The sequence below is a fragment of the Pantherophis guttatus genome, chromosome 1 (genome assembly GCF_059756535.1).
Source record: "Pantherophis guttatus breed Tessera chromosome 1, ASM5975653v1, whole genome shotgun sequence".
In the NCBI taxonomy this organism is placed as follows: domain Eukaryota; kingdom Metazoa; phylum Chordata; class Lepidosauria; order Squamata; family Colubridae; genus Pantherophis; species Pantherophis guttatus.
In genome coordinates, this window is record NC_142063.1 from 217,666,455 (window position 1) to 217,681,132 (window position 14,678).

The 14,678-nt window shown below is 37.1% G+C and overlaps 1 protein-coding gene across 3 annotated transcripts in view; it reads right to left on the reverse strand.

Annotated features, from left to right (window-relative positions):
• The window catches only part of SNTG2 (syntrophin gamma 2), a 256,219-nt gene that overhangs the window by 62,174 nt on the left and 179,367 nt on the right, over nt 1-14,678 (reverse strand). For all 3 annotated transcript variants that reach the window (XM_087882430.1, XM_087882429.1, XM_034432001.3), the window contains exons 10-11: nt 11,549-11,678; nt 4,341-4,379 (exon numbers count right to left, since the gene is read on the reverse strand). In XM_087882430.1, coding sequence (XP_087738556.1) covers nt 4,341-4,379; nt 11,549-11,678 — 169 coding nt within the window. The remainder of the gene's footprint in view (nt 1-4,340; nt 4,380-11,548; nt 11,679-14,678) is intronic.

The following is a 14,678-nucleotide window of genomic DNA, read 5'->3' on the forward strand; positions in this document are numbered from 1 at the left end:
GAGGCAAAGGAACGAAAAGGGAGGGTGAACACGGGTGAGTGAATGGTAAGGAAATATATCTGAAAAAATGACCCAGTGGGTCAAAGATTGTTTAGTGATTTCCAGCAATGCTTAACTTACTTCCACAAAGCCCCCAGATAATTATTGTGTCTTTATGATTATGCATTCATCTATACTGCTATCAAGAGATATGTGGCTGAGCTGATTTTTTTTTTGTCATTATCTTGGGTTGTATCTATAATCACAAAGAATATTAATTTCATTCCTGAAAAAATTAGTAATTGCTTAATTCTGTAAACTAGGACTTAGGTACTTCATGGTTCCAGAGTTTGTACTTAATTTTGTAAGCTGGTTGAGAACCAAACAGAAATTTCTATAGGATCGTGCTTCCTGTATCTTCTAAAGGTTAGCAAAAACCAGGTGTCCAGGAACACTTTTTCTGACTAATGCATTTGATTAAAAGGCTTATTTTCATGAACTGCAGGTCACTTCATCAGATGAATAGAATTCAAGCCTTTTAATAGAATTCGTTAGCCAGAAAAGATACTATCAGATGCAATCTGATTTTAATTTTGTTTTACTATATAGACTTACAATGTTTCCAAGTGGGAGCCAAGGTCAGTGTGACACAAGTAATTCTATCAACCACTTGTCTCCAAAGGTTCCCCTCTTTGGATAACCTGTTCTAGTTTCTGAGTTAGTGTATTATTCAGCATCTACATAAAACTTTTTCTTTCTTAAAAGTTGCCCTTCACTAGGGAACAGCATATTTTAAGATATGCGGTGCCCCCAAACTGCTTTCTGAAACCAGCAAGCATTTCATCATGCATTTGGTAGTTCATGATAGATGGTCTATACTGTAGGTTGCAGTTTTTATGAGATTGCATTTTATTATTTTTATCTGCATTTTATTATATTTTTATGATATAATACATCTTACTATCAGTTGCTTAGCAAACATTCCAAGTTATGATGGAACACCTTCCCCCCCAAATATACTTATGACCCAGCTCCAAAGTTCTGATGGTCGCCCTTCCACAGTCATATGACCACATTTTGGGTGCTTGCCAACTAGTCCACATTTATACCTCCCTGCAGCATTCTACAGTCCCATGACCATGATTTGCAATTTTTTTGCAGAAAACCAGTGTTTACTTCAGTGGTTAGAATGCAGTACTGCAGGGCTAACTCACTGCCCTCTGCCATGAGTTCGATCCTGACTGGCTCAAGGTTGACTCAGCCTTCCATCCTTCCAAGGTTGGTAAAATGAGAACCCAGATTGTTGGGGGTAATAGGCTGACTCTGTAAACCGCTTAGAGAAGGCTGTGAAGCACTGTGAAATGGTATATAAGTCTAAATGCTATTGCTATTTGGCAAAAACCACATATCGAAACCATGGGTTTACTGAATAACTGTGGATTCACTTAACTATCATGGTGCTTTGCCCCAGAAAGCAGTTGTAAAATTGAGTCAGTCATGTGACAATATACTTTATAATTGTCATAGTTACAACTGTAATGGATATGCTCTATTATGGTCATAAAATGAGAACTCGAGAACTATGGTACCTATAGAGATTATGTGGTTATTGTTTACCTATACTAGTGTTTTCTGACTATCATAAGAGTCCTTGAAGTTAATATTTCAAGAATATTTCCCACCTCCAATGGCTTCCCCCTTTTTTTTTTATTGAAAAGTTTTTTTTTATTTTTTTACAAACAATTTTCCCCCCCTCCCCCCCGGACTTCCCAGAGCAAAATACAGGGTATAGCATTTAACAAACATAAGCTAACATATGCAAACTCTATAAACTCCTATCTACCTCTTGCACTTTAACTCCCCTTTACATGACTAAATATGCGGCGTGGCATTGAGGCAGTAATTGATGCAAAAGGGCCCCAAACCAAGTACTGAGTACATATGCACGCTTATACTTTTCAGAGGTCTGATATTGTTCTATGTACAATCCTTGTTTTATTGATTTCATGTAATATTCTAATTTTCTGAGATTGTGAATTTGGGGTTTTCATGAGCTGTAAGCCATAATCATCAAAATTATGACAAATCAAGGCTTGAACTATCTCGCTTTGCATGTAATGAGTCTATCTCATATATTAGTGTCACCTTTTAAGTTGCATTACTGAAATAAATGAACTTTTGCACGATATTCTAATTTTTCGAGTTTCAACTGTATGAATTGCTAGTAACTTGAAAAAAAATTATTAGCTTTAGATCTCAAACAAAATAAAGCTATGAATATAACTCAAAATCAAGTTGTATGGATTCCATTCATAGCATAACTTAATTCAAATTTTTGCCAAGAAAATGTGGTCCACTGATGTGTGCTTTAGAAATTGAGTCACAAATCTAGCTGTCTCCTAAAATAACAGAGAAATAAGTACTTTCAATTTTCTGAACATTATGATAAGACATACAAAGCAGACTCAAGAAGTGTTCATATTTGCAGAGCAGGAATGGTAAACATTTGGCAAGTTCCAAGATGATATACTAGTTTAAGCTACTGTTTTGACATTTCATTTCTATGCTGAGGCAAATATATGAGTCTTAAAACAACAAAAACCACAAAAATCTCATAGACTTGCAAGAGATTTAAGAAATGCAATAGATTCAAGAAAAATAGCTGATACTGAAATTTAAAGGAATTAGGATAACCAATTCTGCTTTTGTAAATAAGTGATCCCATTTGTCTTAGATTTGATTTTGTTCTGCTACAAATTCAGGAGATGGACTTATAGCAAGGGTAAATACTAAGAAGCAAATGTTGCAAAGATAATCCCAGATGTAATTTCTAATACAAATATGAAGAAAATAAGAAACTCACTCATTCTTCTATCTAACTGGGGTCAAAAGAGGCTGCTAATGGCTCAGCCTAGCCTTTCCCGTTTTTACTTGTAGATGTCAGGAGTTGAATTTGGGGTTATTTATATAACAACATATGCTTTGTATATACTGAAGTATGGCTGAATGTATATAAAAAGATTAAATCATGCCTTTGGTATTTCCATATGCAAATTTCCAAAGCAGGAACATATACACATCCTTGTTTGTACTAAGAGAATGCACACATTCTTAAGCTATGAGAATGAAAGAAATGTGCAAACTTTCTTTCAGATGCTAATTACAGGTATACAGACTACAAGTCTTCCTTCTTGCATTCGACCACAGTAGTCAAAATTCTCTCAGGGATGTAATTCTCAGGGTTGATACTGGGAAAAGAGCTAGAACGAACAGGATCTTTAGCTTGTCCTCAGTCTAGTGCCTCACAGGTGCTGGTAGTAGCTATGAATTCTATATCCCATTCCTCAGAGGAGACAATCTTATGACTTCAGGAACCAAAACATTTTTTTCCTAAGGAACTGGGCAGAAATAGCCTAACATGCTACCTTCTCTATTTCCTTGCAAGTAACTACTATTTAAATCAGGGGTGTCAAATTTGTGTTGTCACAGCGTTGTCACGTCTCATATTGTGATTCCCCCCTTTGCTAAACTGGGTGTGGGTGTGGCCAGCTCGTGACGCATCTGGTCCACTGGTGGCAAGTTTGAAAGCCCTGGTGTATATCATATTACAACGGTTTTGGGTGTATTAAAAGGAAGAGTACAGAGCCTTGTAATCAAAGACTAATGATAAGTAGAAGAGAGGATAAATGAGCTGGGTTTTTCTCATTTTCTGTTTCTCCTTGCTTTCTGACTTTTTAATGTCTAGTGCAGTGGTTCTCAGCCTGTGGTCTGCAGAACCCTGGGGTGTCTGCTGTGATGTTGTCACAGGGGGTCCATGAAGGCTTGAAGAAATGCTATGATTTAAAAATTTCAAGTTAAGTCTTGGGCGTCCATGGCCACAAAAGGTATTTAAAGGGAGTCCATGGTGAAGAAAAGGTTGAGAATCACTGGGCTAGGGCATGAAGAATCTCTGTGATCTGCTTTTACATGCAAAGGGAAATAAGATATGTTTGATAAATGAAGGTGAATGACTGGTAAACAATTAAGAATAAAGTAAATAATAAAAAAGTAAGATCTTTCAAAAGCACTATATTTTCAAAGTATACAAACTAAACACCTAATCCTCTCCTTGTTTTCTTGTCATCATAACTTACTTATTCTGAGGACATTCAAATTCCATTTCTGTTTACTGAAATTTTGCTTCGTAAACTGGTTTATTTCAGGCATTAAAACATACTTTTCCTACTTTCTTAATCTACAAAACGCAACATACTGTTAGGATAATTACAAGTCCCTCTCCCTCTCCCTCCCCCCCCTCTCAACCTACTGAAAAAGAAATGTGAAATCACATATATTTAGGAATAACACAATGAACATCCTACCTGGTCCGAGGCAGAACAGCATTTGTTTGCCATCTTCATCTGTAAAAAAAGAATAGAAAAAGGTAATAATACAAAATAACGGCAATTATATTATCATTTACGAGTTTTATTCATAATTGCATGGCTCTCAGGGTAACCATGTGGTCCCAGGAAAATATGAGATTGAATTGAGGAGGCACCAACAGGATGCAGCACATTCATCATAATCTGTTGTTACTTCCTAAATTGAAATGTGCTACAGCCAGGGTAAGTAGTAGATTCATAATCTACTTTTCCCACAGAAGTTCAGGGAGGCACATTTAACATAACTTCCCGCACTCCCCCTGCCCCTCAGAAGTAACACTGTGAGATGGGCTGAGCTGAGATTGACTGGCCCCAAATCCCCACTAAGCTTTCACAACCAAAGGTGAATTTGAGTGTCTGAGATCCTAGTCTACTATTTAAATAATGCAATGCAGCATTATTTAAGTAGCGGACTAGTGCAATGTCTCTCTGGCTTTGAGTAAAATCAGGATGCTGCATCTGTATGGCAGAACACAGTTCCTAAGCAACTCCAAAGCTCTATCTTTTATGCACTATTTTAACTGAAACAACTGAGAGCAATCAAATAACTAGAGAGTAGATTGACCCCTTCAATGTTTCACTGTTGTTGTGGATACTCTCTTCCATTGGACTGAGAGGAGCTCCTGCCAATCATATTTGAAATGGAACTTCTTTGAATCAAAATAGGATGCAATTTTCAAAAGAAAAATACAGAACACAAAATAAGCAAGCAAGCAGTATCAAACCCATCAGTAACCACAGTGATTTTGTAATGATTGGCAGGCTGTAGTAAATAAGCAGGTAAGTATCTCTACTTATAATATCTCTAGAAGCCTGCCATGCTCGTATCAGTGTGGCTGTTTAAGAAATTCCAACAAAGCCCATGAGTTTCATACATGGTCTTGGTTCTATGCTCTGTGGACACAATATTTACCTTTTACTATATCCCCTCATACAAGTGATGTGGGAAAATACTTCATAATTTAGAACAGACAGTAACCATATTTCTAAGCATTTATTTGTATTGATCTTTCTATAGATCAGCTATATGATCTATGATTTATTATGGCTCTTAACAGCATGCAAACAAAAATAATAACTTGACCATTCTTAAAAGGATACATTTATCTATATACTGTATATCTGAATTGTTTCAACTGTGTTTATGCTTGAGTGTAAGTCTATTCATTAAATATTTAAATAAATCTAATATTTTTAAATGCAAGAAACTCAATTTTAATTAATGCAATCCTTCTGATATGCAACATTTGAGCCTAGAACTATACTGTAAGATCTGGAAAAAAGTATGGAATCCAAAGAGAAACTCTTGTTTTGATTTACACAATAGTCCAGGAAATCCAACTTAGATCAACTAATCTAAAATGCATATCAATGAAATTCTCCAACAGAAGACATTTCACTGCCTTTGTTCCTCCAGGGTTACTACATATTGTACGAGCTAATAAATTAGGCCCTGAAAGAAAAGCAGGATATAATTCTAATAAAACAAAAAGGGTTGTTATGTACTACCATTGACAAATGTATCTTATATAGTAATGATATTTTTTTTTGGCTAACAAATTTCAGAATTATTTAATTATCTGTTTGTGAAATCAATTCACCAGGGGGTTTTTAGTGGCATTCAAGCCAAAGCAGTACAATAAAATAATCACAATATCTAGAAAAAATAGACTACAACGCAGAACTCTACAATAAAAATGTTTTAACAAGCGTTTCAGAGCAATCCTTGCTAAAATATCGTAATATAAAAGTAAAATCTACACTGCATATGAAATTACTGACTTTACAATTCTCTGGGTTGTTAACCATAAAGTATCGAAAGAAACAATGTAAGGTATTCTCACAGGCTATGTATAAAGATACAAAAAAGAACAAACAGAACTTGATTCTGAGTAGTAGTGGTATGTAGTAATAGTAGTGATAGTAGTAGTAGCAGCAGCAAGGGTTTAGGAGCTGCCCAGAATGACAATATAGATTTTTTAAAAAATCAAGATAAATAAGGAACAAGTAAAAAAAAATAGAGAACAAGATAGCAAAAGAAATATAATGGTATAATCCTACATGGATATATTTGGAAGTACATCCCATATATCAAACAAGCCACCATCGTAAAGGATGTTGCCTTTGTTTTACAATTGTATATTATGACAATGATTAACTTGTTAATTTAAAAACTTAGATTAAGAACTGCTTTTTTTCACAGCAAATAAAAAAGTGGAACATACATTCTTCTGTCATTGTCAAATGCACATTACCATTCTAACTGATTTATGCTCTATAAACTTCACTGAAAGCTGCACTGGAGGCAGAAGTGTAGGAGGGTGTCCTACCACATCTCTAATGAGGATAAATCTTCCTCTTAACAAGTCACATTTGGCTTGGGAGGAAAATTATTTATTTAAATATAATAAATATTATATTTTGTTAAATATATTTATTATATAATATAAATATTATATTGACTCTCTGTGGGTACTGTTGATACTTCAGACAATGTCTGTTTTGTTTTGTTTGGGAGTCGGATTTTCTATACTGTAGGTAAACTATGTATTAGACGTTGAATTTTCGCCACCCTGACATCAAAATGTAGAAGAGGAACCAACGAAGAATATTAAAATTAGAACAAGTCACACCTCAGGACAAAGCTCTGTCTGAGTTTTGATTCAGTTGAGCTTTTGTTCTCAGGTGATAGTAACAAGAAGTAGGAGGATTCTGCTGCCAAGTCCCATGCTACCCTTCTTGTCCAAATTGTATGTTGTCTGTGCACTGTTAATTGTCAATGGTCTGTGTTAGTGTGTGTGTATTTATTATTATGATCATCAGCCTGAACAATTCACTGCAGGATGAAAGACTCTATCGAAGATTATGAACTCCAGGATGCTGGTCCAACGTGGATTGATACATAAAGGTTTTTCAACTTCCAAGTCTGGATCTGAGAGAGAATGACTAACCCAGAATCATCCAGCCAACTTCTGTGTCTAGGATAGAGGTGGGGAACAATGGCCCTTTTATCACTTGTGGACTTCAATTCCCAGAAATCCTGAGCCAGCTCAGAAATTCTGGGAGTTGAAGCCCACTTCAACTTCAATTTCCAATGCTGGTGTGATGGATGAGGATCTAAACAGTGAATAAAGAAATGCATTTTGGCAATTCACTAGCTGGTCTTACTCTTAAACACACCATTTTCTCTCTATTTCATTGCCTGACATTATTTTAACAACCTAGAAACATAGAATACTCAAATCATGTCATCATTATTACCTTAAACCCTTTCAACACCTCCTTGTTTGTGGTATAAGATAGAAATAATAATTGTAACCTAACTCGGCCATGCCGAGCAGGGGGTTTCAGTGGGGGTTAATGACAAAAGAAGCATTATGTGGTTGTGACACAAGCCTTATCTCTTTTGTACGTGTATTGTAACATCACCCGCACAGCAAAAAGGAGCAGATTTTACTGCACTGTGCTACTTTCATCTTTTTGATGAAAATAGGAAGCTCATTGAAAGAGTATTAAAATGATGAAGGAAGATTTTAGGTTTTCTAAAATTCTTCTGGGTATTTTTTAAAAAAAGTATTATTGTTCCCAACCCTTAAATTTAGTCAGCTGCCCTCTGCCTAAAAAACCCCTTCATTTCCCAAAAAAGAAATGTAGTGAAGTTACTGGTAAGCAGTACTGACAGTAGAGAAGCTTGGAGCAGTAGCTCTCTTATAAATAATGAACTACACCAGAATGCCGCATTCATATTAATCTGCTGGGCAATTTCTCTCAAAGAAAAAGTTTTTAGCTCAAACTGGGCAGGAATTCAAGTTGATGTGGCTCATTAAAAAGGATTCCCTACTGACTGATTTTTACTATATATAGTATTTCTCCTGCATTACTGTTCTTTCTTATTCAGCTAGTTCAACTTTTTTAACACAAAGATAGTCAGAGCAATCTAGTTACAACAGAGCAATATTTGAGAGATTCCTAGTTCACAATGGCACAATCAGAATAAAAATTGCACCAAATGCATTTGGAAATGAAACCTTTTCAAAAACCACAAGTCTTATGCATCAAATGTATTTTTAGAAATATATTAAGGGTGTTCTAATACTTCTCAGTGAATAAGGTCATATGTAAATAACTGATGATCCGAGTTATGGAAATCCTTTCTTAAAAAAACAATAATGGCACTGAAAACACATAACGACATTTGGCAACAAATTGCATTGGAATCAATGGGATCTGCTCTTGTTTAAGCACAGGCAAGATCAAACTAGAATCACATGATAATGAAAAATAAATGCAATCTGATTTGATTGTGTCCCCAAAAAACCAGTCATACTCTCCAATGGAAAATTATGTTGCTACGAAAGAGAACTCAGATCAAAGCCCTCTTTAATATAGCATCAGAGATGTCTTTAAGAAGCTCCTAAAGCAGGCACAATTTTGGTTCCGATAACGCAATTCTGTTTTCTGAAGTCACCCAGCTGAGGGTGTAGATAGACCAGCCCTTAATCCAGATTTGTGGAAATTTCCACCATCTGTGAAACAGAAAGGCATGGGCTTTCAATTAGAAACTGTTTCTTTCAAAACAGTCTGGCAAACTACAGTCTTTTGCTCATATGTCTTACTTTTCACTGGAAAAAGTTTTTCCTTGCCAGAAGTGCAAAGTCCAAAAGAATCCAAAATGACTGATATGCTGTTCTTGAATTTACAGGCTCTTGGAGAGAAAAAAGTTACGTGTACATGGAGCTGCCGCCTGTGCTAAAAAGAGCAACCCTGTTGTCCACATGGTTTATTGTTCTCACCAGATTCTTTGAGAGGAACTGCTGCTCCTTCAGTTCATCACTAAACATCTCTGTAGATCCTCAATTTTCGTAGGCTTTTTCACCATCTATTGCCATCTCGTTCAATGTTTTTCTCATTCAGCCTTACCTACGCATGCATAATTAGGACATAGGTATGCCCTTGTTCCTATTGCAGTCTAAAGAATTAAGCGAATTTTACTTGGAATAAGAAAGGAGAACATTTTGCCAGCAGTGCTGACAGTTTGGCAGGCAGCCAGGGATACACCATATGCTCCTTCCCACTCTGAAAATTCAGTATTACAAAATTGTCACACAGTATTCCCCCAGGAACCCCATTGTGCTAGCCATTCTACAAGATGCAGCTATTCAGTCCCACAGCTAGACCAGCTGCTCTTTCTTTAGAGAGGGTGTGGGATTATTTATTAATCCCGTCTTAGTCAATGGCTAAAGAGCCTTACTCCCAATGTATTCAACTAAGCAGTGTATGACACGCTCTAAACAAAACTCAAGCAATCTGCAGTCTGCAGGAGGGCTGGCTTTGCTAATGTAAATACTTACATTCCAAGTACAAATGTTACAAACAGAAAATACGGGATGTAGCACGGTAGCTAATTATTTGAATAAAAAATGGCCTCTCCCAATCAGCAGGAAGGCAAAGTAAACTGGATAGATTAAGTCTTTTTTTAGGGGGGAGGAAAATCCCCTTTGAACTCTACTATTCTGAGTATGTAATTGGGATACAACCATATTCTGGATGGTGGATATTTGTCTACTGGTTATAGCAATGTAGGAAAGGAATGTACAAATTAAACCTGGAATAAATTCAGTATAAATACATTTTAAATAGAAAAAATAATCTCTGAAGGACTATACAATGAGTTTTATTCATGGAAATCTTATTCTACTTCATTATCAACTCTTTTCAAGAAAAAGTGAAGAAAACCTACTACCAACTTATATACCCATGGTATGAATCAGGCAGAATGTGTGAAGGTGTCTGTATGAGGGGGTACATGAGAGATGTGGTCAGGATCAATGAGTGTGCAAAGGGCAGCTGTGCAGGTTAATGAGAGTGCATGTTTGTGCAAGAGCCATGGCGGAGTTAAGAAAGAATGCGGTGCAGATTGGGGAGGTGTGCCAGAGTATAGGGTGGGTTGGGAAGGGTGTCCAAGGGTGCAGCATGGGTCTTCGAAGAGGGGTTGTGGGGGTACAGTGTGGGTCAGGAAGAGTACATGGGTGTGCACAAATAGCTGGTGTGCCACAAGTGCAGAAGGGCTGAGAGAAGGTGAGCAGGTGGGGAAGCCAGCAGGGAATGTAGCAAATGACAACCATGTGATTGCAGAGTCCTGCAACCTATTGCAAGTGCAAACTGGTGGCAAAGTGCCCAGATAGCGATCATATGACTGTGGGATGCTGGGAGGCTTGGAACTCCGAGGACTGGTCATAACTACCATTCGTTCAGTGCCGTTGTAGCTTCAAATGATTTCTGAATGAATGGTTGTAGATCAAGGGCTACCTGTAGAGAGTAAGCAGTGCAATGTATCTTTCATATACACCCAACTATTTATTCCACTCTTAAACATATCCTATTCAATAAAGCACTCACAATTTAATTAAACTATTCATATACAAATGATCAGAGTAGCACAGTATGATCTGGGTTTCAAGAAGAAAGCTTTCTTCTTTGTACAATGTTTCTCCCAATCATAACAGACAAGAACAACAACAACTGAATAATGACAAAATAGTTGCAATTTCTTGATCACATTCTGCTTCATTTTACTCAAGTTAGGAGAGAGTCTTCAGAGTGAAGTAAAATTTGTGTGCTAAAATTAAGTTACGCATTGAAGTTAATCATGTCTAGCCTGATAGACAGACTGTGTGCTCTTGGTAAGGACTTAGGCACAGGAGAGGTCAGGTAACATTTTCACAGTGATGATAAATTGATTGTCTGTATGTATTTATGAGCCACAAATCATATGTCCTGATTTAGAACATGTTCCCAGTGGATTGGATTCTATGATAGTTTTCTGATGAAAATTGCCTCTTAAGAAGCCAGGGAGGGACAGTCTCAGTACGAAACCAGTGTAAGATCCATATTCAAAGAAGTGACGATTCAGAAGACTGTTTCCTTCAAAATTAAAGCAGCTGGTTTAGAAAAAAATTAAGGTCTGACATAAAGTATATGTAGGGTGGCTTTGTATATGACATAATGTCTATGAATATAAATAAATAATGAAGTGTACGAAAGAGAGAAGAGTCTTCAGATGTTATTTTGAATATTTACATGTGAAATAAACACAACAGAACCTAGACTATACACATTATATACGCATCTAGAAAACAACGTACATTTTGTAGTGTCAAATCACTGATGTTAGTTGATAATGCTCGCAGCCAGTCAGCACTCTCCTGCGCTGAACAAAACTGAAGTATCCCAGTGCTAATTCCATCGAGTGCCAGTACTTCAAATGCATTAGATCTGCAGCAAGAAGAAATATATATATATATGTGTGTGTGTATACCATCAAAGAAGCTATATCAGCAATTCTTAGTCTTCATCTAATCCCTACAAACTAGCATTTATGCACTATAATTCCAGGGAAATGGGAATGTAAAGCCACTATAGAGCCACACAGTCAAGTTATGTAGGTTCTGCATGTGGTTTCTACCTGAATGTTATGGAAGATTATTTTTAGTTATTTATTCTTGTTTTCAGATTTCAGAATGATGTACAGTAGTTTTTAAGAAGCCCTACATGAGTCAGGAGTATCACATAGGTGACTGGGTGGATTATACAAGCTCATTTAGCAGGGATCTTTGCAAATGTATTTTGTGTTCAGCTGTTCCAGATCTCACTTCCTGGATTTGGCTTTTATTTGAACCTATGCATGGCTACAGTGAAAGCCACCTCACAGCAGTTAGGAAAACTGTAAAAGACAAGGTTGCTTAATAAGTCACAGAGAGAGATGCTACAGTTGGGCTCCCTTCTGTTCTGAAGAATCTCTTCAAATTGAAACCTCAAGCATTACAGCACCAAAAATATTATTTGGTGGCAACTTTGAGGAGACTCTGAAGAGTACAGTTAAGGTTTTGAGGGAATCTGAAAGTTTTGCAATCTTGGTTTACTGCCTTTCTCTTATTTCCCATTTATTTTACGGATGCAGTGTAGAAATTAAAAAAAACCTGTTATAAATGAAAAAGGAAAACAAAACAATTATTTGCAGAACATTTAGTGTCATATAAAAATGAAACATTATGACTGAGTGGATTTCTATGTCATATAGCTTAAGTGACAAGTAATTGCCATGTAATGAGATTTGTGCGTTGCTGCATGTAAAGCAGGGATCAATAAGAGAAATATGATACAAGGTCATTTGATGCTGAAATAAGAATCATATTGAAGGAGATGGTCCTTCTGATATTTTCATTCCATATCATTTAGATAACAATCAGCACATTGAACTACACTTCAGAAACAAGCCAGAATCCAGGATTTACTAAACTTTATTGGAGTGATGTGAGATTGAAAAAAAAAGACCCCACATCCCGCTTACTGAACATTGCATTTGGAATAGCTTGGAAATACTTTTCAAGCAGTGCATTACAGTCAACAGAAGCCAGATCAGAAGCCAGATATTTGGGTAATGCTCATTGCAAGCCAACACTCTGTACAAATACATCTGGGCATTTAGAAGCAAAGTCAGGTCCAGAAATATTTCCAATTTTTTGGCTTTCAAGAAAACTGAAATCCTATCCAGAAGAGGTTATCTTTTTTCTGTTTCAGTTTTGCTAACAGCATTCTTACATTGGCTAGAATAAACTTCAGAAAAGTGGCCCCCATCCAATCCACTTCTGGCTCATCTTACTGGCTTACCTCAACTGATAAGAATATTGATAGATATTATCTATAAAATGACGTCACCTGGAATACTCCAAAAAGGTTTAATATACAGTATTGGTGAAAAACATGGAAGGTAAGAGGCTGTTGTGGTCCGCCAGCAGTCTATGGAGCTGGCAGCGGAGTCGGACAGTGAGGAGGCTGGGGAGGAACATGAGCTGGTCCTGGAGTCTGGGGAAGGCCCGGACGAGGACTCTGCGTCAGAGGCAGAGATGGGGCCAGGGCCATCTGGGAGTGATGCGTGGACTCTGGAGCCTCCAGAGTTGGATAGCAGAAATGCAGAGGAACAGGAGGAGCCTGTTCCTACTGTGCACATGCGCAGAGCTTCCAGAAGGCACAAACAGTTAAAACAAAAGGGATGACTCGGGAGTAAGGCCTGGAGATGATTGGCTCCTCCCATAAGGCTTAAAAGAGGAGCAAAGGCATGTGGGCACTTTGCAGGAAAGCAACGTTATAAATTCTGTTCCCAGTCGGCATCTCTGTTTGATTCTGGAATCCGTGTGGCTTTGCCAAGTAGGTCTTTGGCAGAGTGTCAAGGAAGATAAAGGTTGGTGATTATCCTGAAGGACTTCTCCCGAAGGACTTTTTGCAACTAATTGGGACTCAGCTGTGAATGAATGTAATTCACAGCTGTTGCAATAAAAGAGGTTTCTGGGACTACTCATGTGTTTTAATGACTCAGGAAGCCTAGGTCACAACAGAGGCACTCAAAGAGCTCCTATAACTTGAAAGCAAAAGGCTCAACTAGCAATCTCTCTGTCATCAACTGCCCCTCAGACTATCTCAAAACAGCACCCCTAAATCTTCAGCTTGGAAAGCCTGAAACAAAGTCACGCTCAATTACATCTAAAAGCTAAAAAATATTGAAAAGCTAAGCAGAAGCAAAATGAATGCTTTCCCTCCCACCAGTTTTCAGTGTAGCTCATTTCCTAAGGTAACCAACCACTCCAAAACCTAGCCTTGAACACAGAGGTTTATCCCTGCAATGTATTTTTTTTATAAAAATAAGGTGGCCGATTGGATTTAATTCCTGATAGAACTAATATAGTGGCTATATATATTGTCTTAACAGCAGCATACACACTTGCCACTTGCTAGTTTTATACTGAATTTATATGGCATAGCTAAGGAGCCAAATGGGATCATCCCCAGCTTTTCTAACTTTAACGAAATGCTGTTTTCTAGATTTGAATGCTTGATGCCTAATGTTCCAATTTTTGGTGATTCTATTTCATTGTTATCTTGATACAATTTTGCTGTCTTCTTTTTCTCTTCTTCTTCCCTGGGATTGCCATCTGCCATATGTTCCCTTCTCATTTCTCCAAATAAAATGTCCCAGAAGTCGATTAGTGATTTAATATATATATCCCTCTTTTCTCTCATTATGCCTTTAAAAGTTATGATAAATTATTTTGAGTTTTCAGGTCAAGTTTTCAAGTTTTCAAATCTAACCATATTTCACCCTGCTCATAATATGTGAATCAAGAGCTCTTTTCATCCCCATGCATCCTCACAGACAATATGGATGCCAAGTTTCTCTGCTCATCGCTTCCTGATGTTTACTGCGGCTGCAATATATTT